Source organism: Musa acuminata, chromosome BXJ2-9 (assembly GCF_036884655.1).
Source record: "Musa acuminata AAA Group cultivar baxijiao chromosome BXJ2-9, Cavendish_Baxijiao_AAA, whole genome shotgun sequence".
Classification (NCBI taxonomy): Eukaryota; Viridiplantae; Streptophyta; class Magnoliopsida; order Zingiberales; family Musaceae; genus Musa; species Musa acuminata.
This window is the reverse complement of record NC_088346.1, coordinates 2,493,796-2,509,641: the sequence shown is the minus strand read 5'-3', so window position 1 is coordinate 2,509,641 and position 15,846 is coordinate 2,493,796. Positions and strand designations below refer to the sequence as shown.

The following is a 15,846-nucleotide window of genomic DNA, read 5'->3' as shown; positions in this document are numbered from 1 at the left end:
GGATTTTAATATTTGGAGAATTGTGTGAAGAATTTTAGTATATAATATTTTTTCCAAAGCAAGAAACTATGTTTTGTTTAAGAAGACGAATATTTTTGTTTGGTATATAATATTTTTGTTTAAGAATATCTCCAAAAACATCCTTCCTGTTCATCATTCTTACTCTATTTCCTTCCCTAAACACATGGTTAATAGAGTGCGAGACAATAATTTTAATATAAGAAAGAGATATTCATGTCATAGCACAAATACGCTATTTAAGAACTTCAAAAGAATATATGTAAAAAGTTTTTTCTAAAGCATATTCTATTACTTTGCATCAGAAGACAAGATTGAACAAATTAGATTTAGTGAACTATGATAGAGTTATGTACAAAGCTGTTTTATTCCTGAATTCTTCGTCAATCATCAGATAAGACACCAGAGAAGACAAGATTGAGATGGCAGATGTTTCTTAAATCTTAGCGACGCTGGATTGTAATTGATGCATACACAAAGTAGCATGGAATATCTAACTAAACAAGCAAATTACATGCAGGTAAAATGTTCGAGCGATTCATGTACAAGAGGGATTCACATCACAGAATGCCAGTGTTGAACTCCGATATGCCTCTCTTGTGGTTATTCTTCGTCTTCATCTTCACTTATCCAACCGTAACATGGAAGCCTTCGTGGTCTTAGACTAATAAACTGATTTGACAGATTTTGATGACAACCTGAGCTCGATGCAGACAGTGGCTCGACCTCTCTTGCAGTCAAATTTGGCTGGCCGCCACCATTCACCTTGTGCTCCAGGCCCTGGTTCGGGTCTGTACTTGAAATGTCCTTCCAATTTACAGGTTCTTCTAGGGTGCAGCAAGCAAAGGGAACATGGTCAAGTGTGAAAAATACTAGAACATTAAGATCTAAAACAAAACTAACCACACATCTAGTGAAGAATTAGCAAGGTCTGCCTCACCAGCCTGAGCAACGTTGCTGGAAACTCTCGAGGCCGTAGCTTCTTCCCTGGTTCTTCCCTCCTGAAGCAGGCATTATGGATCTTTGCAGTGAAGAATACATTTAAAATGAAATAGGATATTGAATCAGAAGAATTCTGAATATTATGGCATGTTAAATTAGAATATGTTGGAACAAACAGGAAATTGCATACTGGTGTAACCACTACATGTCTTCGTTAACCATAACATTAATAAACCACGAGGGAAGGTATTCGTTAAAGAAAAAAGAAAAGGCAAGAGCAGTTTGAACTTTGTACACACAACCAATCTAGCATAATGCATTACTTTGAAGACTAACTCAAAGAAAAAGTAGATCGGAATACTGTTTAGCTAACCTTGATCAGAACCAACCAGAACATTAAGCCACCTTTACAGCCATTGACATACAATGGCCCCGTCCGTGCTCTCACAGGACCATAATTTCACAAACAAGTAAGATTTTAGTGGCTTGAGATTTTTACATCAAATATTTATGTTTTAGGCAATATCCATTGCATGAGTCCAATTACAGAAAAATAAATATTTTGTTTTAAAAGTTGGAAAAGAAAATTCTGTTGAACCTACCTTCAACTCTGTAATCTGGATGAGGGTTTTTTGCTCATAGCAATCAGAATTTTATGAGGATCTAGATCAAGCTATCTGCTAACACGCACACACATTCATGTATGTGATTGAAGTGAACCTAGTAAGACCATGAAGCTTTTTAAGTCATATAAATTCATTAGAGGGGCAAAAGTTCCAAAAAACAAAGTGAAACTGCTTCATTCAACTTATGGTGGACATGTCTAATCTCATTCTAACTATTTAAATGCTGCTTAACATTCAAAAGAAACTTTACAATGCTTTTCTTAAGAGTAAGCAAACTGGTCGTAAAGACTTCTTTGTCCAAAAGAGAACCAAATGTTGTCCAAGAACAATTAATGCTTTACATGTGAAGGTGGCATCAAAACCACAATAGAGACCAAAAAGATGGAAGGGGAAGATGGGTGGAAACACTTTAGTCTGAGAACATGTTAAAGAACCAAGACATGATATTAAGCAACTTAATTAAGGATCCTACAATTATAGTTACAATATTTGCTTTGATCTACCAAGGATTCCAGGATTCCAAATTAGAAGTATTCACTTTGGAATTTTGTGCAGCAGTTTAATCTATAAATGCAAATGATCACTTTATTTTTCATAAAATTGTGCATGTCCATTATATTTACCACTCAGTCACTATATTATGTTATTGCCTGGAAAAATAAGGTTGCATATAGATAGTGCACCAACTAGCACGACACAGAGCCAAACCCGAGACAAAAGAGAGATGCACAAAGATACCAGTTGTCCAAAGAAGTACCTCTCTTGCCTCTTGTTTTTGCTCTTCTAGGATGGTCTCGATAACCAGACTGTAACTACCTTCTTCAATAAGGTACCACGCAGCATTGTCATCATAAACCTACTAGTTTCCAAGCAGCTTCTAAGACACTTCAAAAGACTCAAAAAGAAAATGAGAATGAAAAGAAGAAAAGTGGAGGGGATCTTACTTTGAGAAGTTTATTGATCGTCGAGCAGATAGTTTCTTTAGAGAAACCATAAGGAAGCAATGCATCAAGGGCTGCGTCTATCCGCTTCAGCCCTACCTAAATCATTTAGATAAGAAGGTAATCTGGAGGAAAAGGAAAACCATATCTGGCAGTTGAACTGGTAGAAGGTGTGTGGTGTACCTTCTTCTGCCTTCTTGGAGCCATGTGCAACAACAGTTCTCAACCTCCCACGGCTGCCTTCTTCACCTCGTCTTCTCTTTCTAGTGGAATGGAACACAACCTGCCTCCTTCCCTCAAAACATTGATATGAAGGTCCTCTGGCATAGCCACGAAGAACTAAGATTAGGGATTCAGGTCATCTCAAGTTTGACAGAGCAATCCACCCAGTATCCAAAAGTAGAGTCACACCAAATACACAACAGCGTCTGATAGTTATCAATCATCTAGTTGCAGTATACCAAGTTGCTCCAAGGACAGGAATTAGTAGGAAGCATAGAAACACATTATGCTGTTACTTCCACCACAATAAAACTTCCAATCCTATGCATTTATTGCACAAACTACAGGGCACACCGCTCTGCATCTCATAACGCACTAGAGATCAGTTCAACAATATGATAAGTTGCAGGAGAAACAACAGTTGCATAATCTAGAGATTCTAGACACAGAGGTACCAAATTCAAAGAACAACACGGACAAACAATCTTCAAGATTCAATACATTAGGGACGAGATATATACGTATGATTCAATCAACTTGATACGAGTAGCGATTTGAAATGCTATAAGATTCCCGAAGTAGCTATGTTCTACTGTCTCCTGCAAAAATCTCCAAACGGGTTACAGTGAGACATTCTTAACAAAGGATGAACTTTCAGACAAGATTCATCAAAAGAGTCCTTCAAGTCTCAACCGAACTAATTCATTACAAAAAGAGAGAAACCTAGAGAAATAAGGAGGATAGAAACGAAGGGATAGGGCTAGGGGGAGGTGGTCCCGCGAAAGAAGAGGACGGCGGTGAGAGAGTGGTGATCCGGTGGCTGTTCTTACTCCGGCGAGTTACCCCAACCGGACGGCGAATATATTTCACCAAAGTTGCTACTGCACACACGACGTACTATATCGAACGGGTGAAGTGATCGACCGTCTCAAGCAGAATGAGAAGTCCGATGAGATCGGAAACGAAAAAGTTGGAAGACTTGTGGTACCTGAGAAAGCAGCGTCGTGTTGGCAGCAGAAAGACCGGCTAGGCGGAGGACGAGTGGAGGGGGCCAGCAAAACCCATAAGAGATCGCTAGGGTTTTAAAGGAGTGGTTTCTTACTTTGGAGAGGGAGCGGCGTTTGGGGATTGGGATGGGGCGGAGGAATGGCCAATGCGCGGTCGATCGGGTAAACACGAAAGAGCGAGCATGGAGGCCGACGGAGATAACAAAATAGAGAAGACAAAAAAAAAATGGGAAAATAAATAATAAAAGGATAAATTCTCTAAAAAAAAAATGGTGGGAAGACAAATAAATTCTCAGTATTTTTTTTATTTTCTAAAATATGATATTACTCTTTTATTCTATTGTGATGGTTTTCGCTCAATCGTATTCACTCAACTACTGTCTTGTACTCTTTAACGCTAATTGATGTCTGGCAACTTGTTCTAGCACAAAGTGAAGATATCATTTCCGCCATAATCATTATGGATGGACAAGTTTTGTAAATCAGAGGTGATGTGATAGATGCGCTAGAGTCCACAATTCAATTTTAATGACCAATAGTAACTTTGTCACATAGTTAGACTCTTTGTTGATTTATGTGATCAGGACGCTAAGGTTCAGGATAATTGAAATAGTCACCTTGATGGTTGTAATTGAAATACTGAAAAAGGGAGGTTTGTTTGGAGCCCACAAGTATAGACATACTGGCCGTGATAGATGATCCTGACAACTTGTCATCACGCTTGAGACATATCTCATAATCAGTCAACTTCTCATAGAGTTCTTCAAATGACACTAGTGAATCACGTGCGCGTATTGCTGCTGTCAATTCCTTGTACTCATCTCCTATGTCGTTGAAGATCTGGACCTGTTATGTAGATAATCAATAATCAGCAACAGTACTTTCCTCTTGTTTTATCATCATGAGACTGGACAGGAGACTAAACATACGAATGCGGGAACGATTGGCTATGGTGGTTTACAACTTGCACCAAGCTTTAGTAGTAATATCACATGAAGAAATGAGTAGGGCGAGGGATTCAACGACCGAGGCTTGAATAGCTTGAAGGATGAGACGATCCTGACGTAACCATAATGAATAGTTTGAAGGATGAGACGATCCTGGTGTAACCATAATTTGTGGTCCGGATTTGGTATTAGACTGGATGCGCATGAAATGTTGAGTATCGCTGGTGAACAACGAAGAAAGCCATCGACATAACCTAGAAGATTATAGCCAAATAGTAGATTAGAGAATTGAGCACATAAGGATGCGTAGTTACCACATTTGGATAATTTGAAGGGGATTGGATAATTTGAAGGGGATGAGGGTTACTGCATTTATGGAGATAAGACCTGTATGTGGAAAAGTAATGTGGTTCCCTGCACCAATATATTGGAACAACTAGAAGTCTGCAACGATGATAATGATCAGGGAGGAAGAGGTGTTGGTAGCAAATGGGTTGTGGGTTATAGTGGCAAATGGGTTGTGGGTTGTTGATCAATATTGGCAATGATCAATATTGTGTAAAGTTGCATATCTCTGTGCAACAGTTCTACAGTTGGAACTTGGAAATGGTTCTGGATGCTGCTTATCGAGACGAAAAAGGTGGAGCAGGGGACAACAGCTTGGGAGAAAAGCATATCACTACTGCTGCAGCTGTTGCGACAAAGAGGACTGCTACAACAAGGACGGTGAGAACGGCACTTCTCGCTCGAGTGAGATGAGAAAATGAGGAGGAGAGGTCGTTGGCCGGAGAGCAGTTGCGAGGCTGTGTCGACTCTGCTTCTACAGGAAGAGTCAGAGAAAGGGCGACAGTAAAGAATGCCGCCGGCGTAGGGAGGAGAAGATGTCGTTGTTGCTGCCGCCTTTCGCCGACGGGAGCAACGACGGAAGGGGGAGCGACTATAGGAGAAGTGGCCTTTATGGCAAAAGCTCTAATACCATAATAAAAATAAAATAGAAAGAAAAAGATTACATTGATTGAAACAATACACAATACTCCATATTTATAAAGGAATTTTGAGGACGATTTTCGATTTACAATATCTCATCATATAGTTAGGAAGATCTTAGGTTGTTGAGGTTGTTATCACGAAAGATCTTGACTATTATCAACTGGTAGCCAAACGCTCGCGATAAAGATTTAAATCATCTCATCTCCGATAAGTATCTTACCATCCACCCCCTCACCTCCCTCATCTCCCACCCATTCAAGCCCCTGGACCTCCTCTATAATGACATCCCCCTCTTCATAGAGATGCACAATAACAAACTTGGTACTTTTGAGGCCACAAACATTCTCATCGAAAGTAGAGAATTGTGCAATGGGATCGATTGAGGTGAGCTAGAGCAATGGTTAAGAGAGGTAGCAATATTGTCACACGCATCGTATGGCAAATGTGCCATAAGTTTCATATCACAACGAGACCTCTCTCTCGCTAACTTGTTGCCTTCGCCTCATCATCCATGCCTTCATATGGGGGGAGGGTCTCGAGGTCTCATAGGTTATAGTCTTGAGAGATTGCAAAACGGAGTAAAGGTCGATAAAGCGACAACATCATCATGAGGTGATTCCTGAAAGTTCGATGAGACGGATGGGTAATACCATTTTTTAAAAAATAAAAAAATACTTCATGTGAATAAAACTAAAAAAATTGCTCTACAAGAAAAAATAATAAAAACTTAGAGTTTTTTTTTTTCAAATTTGCCCATAATAAAAATGGTTCACATCATTTTTGTGATGTTCTTTTTGTTTGGTCGAGATGACTCTCAAAGGTTATGGTTGTATATTTGACCAACTTGATCACATGTCTGAATATATATTGAAGTATAGAAAAAGACGTGATTTGCATATGTGAGATATTACGCTCTCTCTGAAATAGCAAATCTAAAATCAAATTAAATTAAGTTGACAAAGTCAAGCATATGCAATGAACGAATGAGACACTAAAGATGACATCTGTCATTATACTATACTATTCAGATATAAAACTACATGTTTGTAATTAAGAACCAAGATCTTAAAGTTAATTAGTGATCTAACTTGTACATCCGATACATATAATAAATGTTGATTAATAGATTTATACTGATTGCAACCTCCAATTAATATTCTAAAATATATTTTACAAAAACCGTACTTAAATTTTGATTTTTTTTGTTTTTACCCATATTTAAGGTTTACATTCGTTATATATATATATATATATATATATATATATATATATATATATATATATATATATATATATATATATATATATATATATATATATATATATATATATATATATATATATATATATATATATATATATATATATATATATATATATATATGTCGTTGAGATACTTCGAAATATTTCATACGTCATTGATAGACTTTAAAATGTTTCATTTGTTATTGATATATTTCGAAACATTTTATACCTCATTGATAAGCTTATATATGTTTCATATGTCATTGATATACTTCAAAACATTTTATATGTCATTGATATGCTCCACTTATTCTTTATTTCATTTGTTATGAACCAAATATGTTTTGAATGAAATGACGTTTATGATTCTATATCTAATGAAATGATATTTATGAATTCTTATATCTCTACCTTGTATTTTGATATCAAGTTTGTTTAAAAATAACCTTTTTTGTCATAGATATATTTATCACTTGTTAAACTTTTTTAGCTTATTTAATTATTATATAAATCTTTCAAATTAGCTTGTTTAATTATTATATAAATCTCTTACTGAGGTCGAGACAGTAGAAAGCTATTCAGAATTTGGGTAAATTTTATTGGTTGATATATTATGATCGTTGTATAAGTATATTTTGTATGTAATGAAATTTGTTGACGGATTTGAACCGATATATTGTATAAAAGAATTATTGAAATTCTGATTATATAAATTATTAAGTTTATGAATTTATAAAACCCCGAACGAAGAGAGAGAGAGAAAGTTGGACACGTGAGTTGTGGGACGGAGTAGGCGGATGACAGATACAAACTGTGAGACCATGGAGAATCCAATCGAGAGAGAGAAAGTTGCCATCGTTATCCTTCGACATGCTTAAACCAACGAAGAATGCTCATGTGGTAGGACTCAGGGCCATGTGCTTGACGGTGCACAAAAAGCTATCATCTGTGCTCATGTGCAGGCCAAGCTCTGTACCAAAGTCACTATGTGGGCAACTCTGTTCTTTGAACCACAACATGGTAGCAGCCATGTCGTATACCACCCAACGTCAGTAACATCATAAAGCATCCAACACTAATGGGGGAGGCAGGAGATTCCACCGTCGGAGCCTACCCCTCTTTGCAACTTACAGGCGACAAATAGAAGCAGACAAACCGAAGATTAATAGGAGGAAGAAGGGGAGGAGTCCATGGGCGATCAGTGATGCTGCTGCTGCAGCGTTTGAGGAGCAGGGGCGGGCGGTGGCTGCGGCTTGGGGCACTGGTAGCACTTGGCGAAGAGGCCGAAGGTGTCCACCTGCCTCACGAAGTTGGTCATGCTCGCCCATCCGCCGAGCCCGAAGCCGACCACCAGCACCCACCCCACCACGAAGGCGTTCACCGCGTACATCGCCGTCCAGCTGGGCAGGAAGAAGGGAGGCTTCTCTGCAGCATTCTGCAACAACAGCAAAGATGAGAATGGGAACTCTCTACGGTCGTCGGACGACACAAGTCTCCCGCACTACACCATCTCTGTTAGGAGCTGCAGCTACAGCCGTTTCGTGGGGTGGGAGACATTGTATAATAGTTCATCAATCAAATCCAAACTACAGGGGGGGTGTAATAGCGAGCTTACCTGCCGCGCGGATGGCGTTCGGTAGGTGAGCATGTGAGCCATGGCGGGGATGATGTAGACGGTGAAGCTGACGAGGAGCGCCCCGACCGCGGAGTTGATGGGGCCGAAGAAGGGGAAGATGATGGCCAGGAACCAGATGGGGATGACCACCGGGAGACGAGCGAGGGCGCGGAGGCAGATGCTCTTGGCGTCATGCATCCCGATCACCTTCTCCCACACGAAATAGAGCGGGGTGCTGGCGAAGCCGAAGGTGATGAACTGGTGGATCAACATGAGGATCACCGCCGCGTCCCTCCACCCCGACTTGGGCAACAGCGCGAAGGCGTTGGAGTGGGTAAGGAGCTGGTCCCCGAAGGCCCAGTACACGGCGGCCGCCGACGGCAGCGTCAGCGTGAACACGTACACCGTAGCCAGCAGGTAGATGTTCTTGAACTTCTGCGGCTTCCACATGGCATGCATGATCTCCCTGCAGATGATGTCAGTAACCACAAACCCATGAGCAAGTCGATCCAGAGGTGGCCATTCGAGGCAAAGAAAGATTCAAAGCTTCTACTCAGAACATGGCGTCAGAGCACATGCAAGTGTTCAGCTGCTAATGATCACCACGTTCAGCAGAATCGTTTGAGACCTCGCTAAACCCAAAGGAGCCGACGCAGGGTTTTTCTAATATTTTTCATTGAATGCCTCGATTCTTCGGTAGGCGAGGATGACAGAAGAAGCAGAAGATCACATGGAATAGATATCAGATCGAATCCCTCTGTGGGGTACTCTCTTCTCCCATTCAGCAAAACAACAAAACCTCATTTTTATGATGACTTCCATGATTGCTACCCCTTTAGCCCGTGGTCTTTCGATCACCACTAAGAGATTCTTTTGGTTTTCTAGTGTCTGAAACAAAAAGGTTCTTTATTGGCTGCCATGAGTTCGTCTTCATTGGTGAGCTTGGTGAGAAAAGGCATTGGCCCTGCATGGCAGGGCAATGGAACATGGTCCGGGTCGATTCCAATCAGGAGGAGAAGCGAAAAAGAAGAAGTGGCGACAAGAAAGAATGGGGAATGATTTCCATGTCCGGACCGTCAACCCCACCACCCAGCAAAAGCTGACGAGAGAAGGGGCGGGCCCTGCAGGAGGCGACGGCAGAAACCTCTGTTTCAGGCTCGAAGGGAAAGAAAAGAAGCCACCCGGTGAAAAGCTGATAACATCGAAGGTAGGAATTAGAAATGGCAGAGAGAGAGAGAGAGAGAGAGAGAGAGAGAGAGAGAGAGAGAGATGACTTAAGATTGGTGCTTGCTTTTCCTTTAAAAGGCTTCAGCCAAGGGAAAGTTTGTGTAGGCTTAATTAAACCTCCTAAGAGTCCGAGATATGATGAGCACTCACACGGTGACGGCGTGGCCGCCGAAAGTGTAGAGTATGTTGGTGGCGCCGGTGAAGTACAGCACTAGCTTCGTTGGGCCCGAGTGCGTCACCCCTTCCACCTGCATCATCCATCCAAAAGAGACCGTCATTGTCATCATTCCTTCTCCCTCCCGCAGCGGCAAAAGTAAATGATTTGAGAGACGAACTAAATGGGGACAAATTACAGCAATCTAGTAACAGACCAACCACATTCGTGCGAGATGAGTTCATCTACTAAGCTACAACAACTAGTGCTGCTGCTGATTCATGGTACCTGGCCGTGGACGACGGCGGCGATGGTGAGGTACCAGGCGGTGTAGGTGGTCATGCCGAGGCCGAGGAAGGACCATATCCTGTAGTTGTGGAAGGAGGGTATGAACACTGTCGTCGCGCAACAGGCGCCAAAGATGTACGTCCATGTCCTCTTATCCAGCCGGTCGTTGATGTAGTATATGTTGCTGCTCCACCGCCGAATCAAAGAAGCAAAATTTACATCAGATCACAGAACGAAGGAGAGAGATGGAGAGAGGGAGGAACGAAGGGATAGTACCTGGCACAGGCGATGAGCTGGATGACGGAGCCGAAGAGGAGGAAGGTACAGTTGAAGGCGAGGCCGGCGGCTTTCCAGTATGGCCCCAGCAGCCCATCCAGCACTTCGAACCACTGCACAAACAGTGGTACCTTTTAGAGGGGAAAGCAGGGGAGAAGAAAGAAGGAAAGTTGTGGACCATGGAGATCAGCGGAAGGAGAAGAAACGAAGCGGAGGGAGGAACCTGGATGACGTGATTCTTGAAGTTCACGTTCTCCTTCTCCTTCCGACTGCGGAACTCGATGTAGAGGACGCTGATTAGATACGCCGTCCAGCTGCCCATGAACCCATAGAACAGCTGCAGGATTACCCCCGACAGCATTCCCAGCTGCGAGAACGAGTATGGCAGCGTCAGCAGAACCTGGGCCACCTGCCGTGCATTTGCATTCCGCAGACAACTCGATTAGAATGTCAGAGACTAGAAATCGTTTAGATGAAAACGAAAAAGAGACGATCTTGGGGCTGGCGGACGATCGACATGTATGTTGGAGATAGGAGACGGAAAGTACTTGATTGGAAGCGCAGCTGAACCAGGCGTCCCAAGCGGAGCCGCCATGCCAGAGGAGGTTCTTCATGCTGAATCCATGGGCCGTCTCTTCGTCCTCCTCTCCCTTGCCGTCGACGTCCTGCTCCAGCTCATCCTTTAAGGTGCTACTACTGCGCGACACGATGGCTTCCTCCGCTTGCTTCTGCGGCAACATCTTCTCCCTCTGCTCTCCCAGCTTTCTTCTTCCGTCTCTTTTATCCGAAGCTGGATCCGTACAGGTTCAAGATGGGGAGAAAAAGGAGCAACGGGGCAAATCACTGTCAGAAATCCATACGGGACGGATCACAGCAAATAGAAAGGAGGAGAGCAGAAAAGAAGACCCAATTCCCGGGCGTAAAGCAGTGGATCTCATACAGATCACGTTTATCCAAGAAAGAAGACCTCAACGATTACACGAACAACCAAAAAATGAGAGAAAACAAAAAGAAAATCCCCGAGAATCAAATCTGTAAGCAAGAGCAAGCAATCCGGTCTCCTTACCACAGAAAGGTTGCTAGTGAGTGAACGAATCAAACTCCCAGCACCGTATCTTGTCCCGTCCTTTAAATAAGTTGATAGAGACCGTGCGAGGGGAAGTAAAGCAAGAACGAGCATCAACTCTTATCTTTAGCTTTCAGTTGAAAGTTAGACACAAGGGAGATGACATCAAACAGTTGTCATCACTTGCTTTCAATATCAGCAAACGGATGACACTAACACAATCATAATGGCAAGCAGAAGTGTAAACAGAACAAGAGGAGATGAAAAGAAGGAAGGAAAGTGGAGATGAATGGAATCCTACCTTGGCACTTTATTTGCAGTGGCAAGTCTAAGCGCCCTCCCGCTTTCTATCCTGTAGGGATCAGTCCCTCGCTCGAACAAAAGATACTCGAAAGAATCTTGGTGGAGAGGAATACGTGAAGATTAGGATGAAGGGAGATGATGGAGGGGAGGAGGAACAGCAGGAGCGTCTTAACTGCGCGCAGGACTTGCCCCCCCACTCTCTCTCTCTCTCTATGCCATGCGTTTCTCCGGGACGCAGCTCGGTTGGTCTGCTTTCTTCTTCCGCAGATCATTAATTAGGAACAGGCTCAGATCCATACACCATCCATTTTAAATGCCCCACATGAGATTACTGCTCTGGATTTGGGGTAAACAATTCCTCAGTCGCTGCTTACCGATACTGCCGAACTAGAAAAAGCACTCATCCGATGCTCACACAACTTGTGTGACGTTCCATGTGAAACGCTGCTGCAGAGAGACGCGCCGCCTAGCCTCATCACCACAATCTTCTCGTTTTACTCCTCCTCGTCGGCCTCAAACGAGCTGATGGATTTGGGAGGCAGCTGCAACGTGGAATGGTTCGGCCCACACTCCACCGTGAGCACGTGGCCCACGGCCTCCCTCCCCGCTTTTGGCGGAACAGATTAGATCTGCTAAGACACTGATCGGAGCGTTTAGGAGGAGATTAGGGGTAATGATGGTTTGCGAATCTTGTGCGCGGCATGAGAAGGTGGGGAGGTGGGGAGGGCCCCGGCCGCCACACCGGGGAATAGGAGGAGGACGGCGAGCGCCCTTTGGCGAGAGGGAGGGGGCGGAGACAAGTGGGTGGCGGTGATTCATTCGCTTGCGCACGCATGACGCGACGACGGGTGCGGCCGGTACGAACGCGCAGCTGTTTCGCCTCGGGGGTGGGTCCGACGGCCATTAATATGGGTGACGCCGCGGGGCCCAAATCATAGAGATTAAGATCACGGCAGCAGCAGCCGCCCTGTGAGATCCGATCTTAGTAGTTAATGACTTTAAAATGTAATAAAAATTCTCTAATGTCTCATAAGAAGGCGAATTCTTCAAAATGAAACTTCTATTTTTTATTTTTTTTTTTCCGGAAAGTGTGCCCATTTTAAAATTTTTAACATTATTTTTTTCTTAATATTTTGAGTATTCCTAATCACTTACCTTCCTCTTTTTATCTTTTTTCTTTTTCTTATGTACCAGCCGATGAATGAATTGGTACAGTTGTAATATTTTTTTTATATTACATTAGTATTTTTTCAATAATATTTTTAAAATAATATAATGTAACATAAATATATTATAATATAAGTTTTATGATTATTTTATATTTTTAGTCATTTTAAAAATATTATAACGTAATGTAAAACATAGTAAATATAATGTTTTATAAAATTTATATTACAAAATTATTATATTTTTTTAATATATATATATATATATATATATTGCATAACATCTCGACTTTAGGAATTTCCCATAGAGCATCCATGATAGTGTAAAAAACTCATTTTGCCTATGTCTTCGTAAGACTCCCTTGTTGTTGCTTGCGTCGGACCCATCGTCACCTGTGACGTAGATGTGATCACACACAGAAGTGGCTAGTGGCAGAGGCCTCGTCCTTACTGTTATGACTCGTGGCACGAGCATCCGTTGATCCGTCACCCTAACTCCCCTCTCCTTCCCAAGCGATCACTAACTCCCTACATCCATGGACATATCCTTAACTTTGAGAAGGAGGTTTAAGAGCTTGTTTCTCGAACATAGCCTTCATGGTTAGTTTAAGACGGTAGAGGAAGGAGGTTGCAATCGATAGAGAGGAGAGTTTGGGTGGCGGGCCAATGATTGATAGCCCTAACTTTGAAAAAGAGGTTTAGAGCTCCTTCTTTACTCGTAAACTTCGTAACCAATTTAGAGTTGGGAGAAGGAGGTTACGATCGGTGCAAAGGGAAGGGGAGGCAATGGATCGACGATTACTTATGCTGTTGGTTGCCTCTATGTACAACCACGGTGCAGCGAGACTCTTCGGGGCAAAAGGAAACGGTCAGTAGAGCAGAGGCGACGATGGATCAGAGTAAAATGAGTTTTTTCAACAAGAAGCCTCTACGAAAATTTTTTAAAGTTAGAGTGCTCTATCAAAATTTCTAAAATATATAAATTTTTTAAAGAATTCGTCTCAATATTTTAATACTATATTATAATATTTTTAAATATTATTAAAATACTGTACTCATAGAATTCGTACTCATAAAAAATCAAACGCAGAATCGATAAGTTATCGTTGGGAGTACGGAAGTGCGTGTCTCCTTGGGATACAAGACATGAGGAGTCCGAATTCAACGCAACGTAGCTCCCCAGTTCGATGGCCGCCGCCATCTTCGAGTTAAGCAAACTCATGTAACGTATAAATCACTATACCGGTCACATATCTCGAGGTAAGAGCAGTCTGATACATTGACTTGCACGCTCAAATAAGAACCTTCATAGCGAGGCGAGATTTAATCTTTCGTACACTCGAGGAAATATTTGGGTGTTTGCTTGAGTTTTACAGTGTGTTTAGCTTTCTAATCTTCAACTTCTCATTTCTTTAATTTCAGGCTGTAATTGAATCGAACAAGACTTCACTTCTTCTTCTTCTGCTTCTTAACGAATCGGATTCGTATATTGCCTTTAATCGAAGGCTTTTAATACACAGGGACATGTTTTAAATCTCTCTACATGTTTTCATCATCGTAGTCGCAATAATGTAGTCAGCAATTGGCATGGCTAGCCATAGCAATTGACGGCTGTAGAGGTCACCAATGGACAACATGCATGGGTTTCACTGGGACATGCAGATAAGAGACCAAGCTGGAATCTATATATCACTATTTGACATTGGCATATTTCAGTACTATCCGCATGATAGCGGTCGTCGATCACGATAATGCCAACAAAAGAGCTCTAGGTTAACACAACGTAATACCTCAGACCCGAATGGGATGATCACTTGCCCCCATACCGTAGAGTCATTTCGGAAAGCTCGGAACGACGCCGCACGACACGGGCCCGTACAGGTTGGTCGATGCTCGCTTGCAAGGTACAAGCCAACTGTTCGAGTCGGCAACCATTAACGGACCATGTATGATCGATCCTTGTTCGTAGGTATAAAAGTCAATCCCTTGACTAACGTCAAAAGGGGAGGACTTCGAGCACTCAACTTCAACTTACTCCATTCGGTACTAACTTAAACTTCGGAGGAATCGAGTCGAAAAATCCTCCTCTTGACTCGGCCAGTGTGTAGGAACTCGATGATGAAAAAGCAAGCAATCTGCCAAGAGAGAAGGCTAGCCTCAGGAGACGAGGCTCGAACCAAACCCAACCTAATGCTTATTTCTACTATCCAAGTATTTGCGTGGACAACTTTGCATATCCATGATTGAACCGAGCCTTGCTGACACCACGGCAATGGCGTATAGGTTCCCCAAACACTATTCCTCCACCTTCTTCCATCTCATTTGCTGTAGGATATTGACTGCAGTCTCTTGCTCCGACTGTGGGACGTTCCCAGATGTGGTGGTGGTCGAAATAGCCTCTCCTGCAAACACAAGACTGGATCGTAAACTGTGACCTATCTTGCAGTGCTCGTGAATTGGTGGCCGAGGACTTATGTAGCACTAAGACAACGTATGTAGCGAATGCTTTCAGGAGTTGAGATCAATTAGCCTAAATCAATCGATGCACAAGTGGCAGCATTCTTAAAGCATTAGAGTAAGTGATGTAGAGAGAGGAGAGAGATAGAGAGAGAAAATATAGGCTATTGTTGGATGCTTTTCTATTTATGGCTGTTGGATGCTTTTCTATTTATAGCTTTGAGCTCACTAATCGCACCCTCATGATTAGTGTAATGATTCAAAGATTAATTTTTATTTTAATTGATGTTGATGTGACAAATATATGCGATCGACTTTACGACGTTGATCGAGTTATCTTTTTAGTGTATGTGTCT

General features: G+C 42.2%; 2 protein-coding genes across 6 annotated transcripts; both read right to left on the bottom strand.

Moving 5' to 3' along the window:
* Nucleotides 1–435: 435 nt before the first annotated feature.
* Nucleotides 436–3,928, bottom strand: LOC135621979 (uncharacterized). 3 transcript variants are annotated; one of them, XM_065123604.1, is made up of 6 exons: nt 3,738–3,928; nt 2,711–2,847; nt 2,531–2,626; nt 2,344–2,442; nt 959–1,039; nt 436–845 (listed from the first exon to the last, which is right to left on the bottom strand). In XM_065123604.1, exons 2-6 carry the CDS (start codon nt 2,732–2,734, stop codon nt 834–836), a joined length of 312 nt encoding a protein of 103 aa, XP_064979676.1. In that variant the 5' UTR covers nt 2,735–2,847; nt 3,738–3,928; the 3' UTR covers nt 436–833. The 3 variants fall into 3 exon arrangements, with proteins under 3 accessions (XP_064979676.1, XP_064979674.1, XP_064979675.1); XM_065123602.1 differs by having other exon boundaries at nt 959–1,019; XM_065123603.1 differs by having other exon boundaries at nt 436–842; nt 959–1,019.
* A 3,857-nt stretch (nt 3,929–7,785) lies between these two features.
* Nucleotides 7,786–12,337, bottom strand: LOC135622436 (auxin transporter-like protein 2). Of its 3 annotated transcripts, none has more exons than XM_065124280.1 (9): nt 11,866–12,337; nt 11,565–11,694; nt 11,047–11,288; nt 10,722–10,907; nt 10,499–10,611; nt 10,223–10,406; nt 9,931–10,028; nt 8,554–9,019; nt 7,786–8,373 (listed from the first exon to the last, which is right to left on the bottom strand). In XM_065124280.1, exons 3-9 carry the CDS (start codon nt 11,236–11,238, stop codon nt 8,137–8,139), a joined length of 1,476 nt encoding a protein of 491 aa, XP_064980352.1. In that variant the 5' UTR covers nt 11,239–11,288; nt 11,565–11,694; nt 11,866–12,337; the 3' UTR covers nt 7,786–8,136. The 3 variants fall into 3 exon arrangements, with proteins under 3 accessions (XP_064980352.1, XP_064980353.1, XP_064980351.1); XM_065124281.1 differs by having other exon boundaries at nt 11,565–11,624; XM_065124279.1 differs by lacking the exon at nt 11,565–11,694.
* Between the last annotated feature and the right edge of the window lie 3,509 nt (nt 12,338–15,846).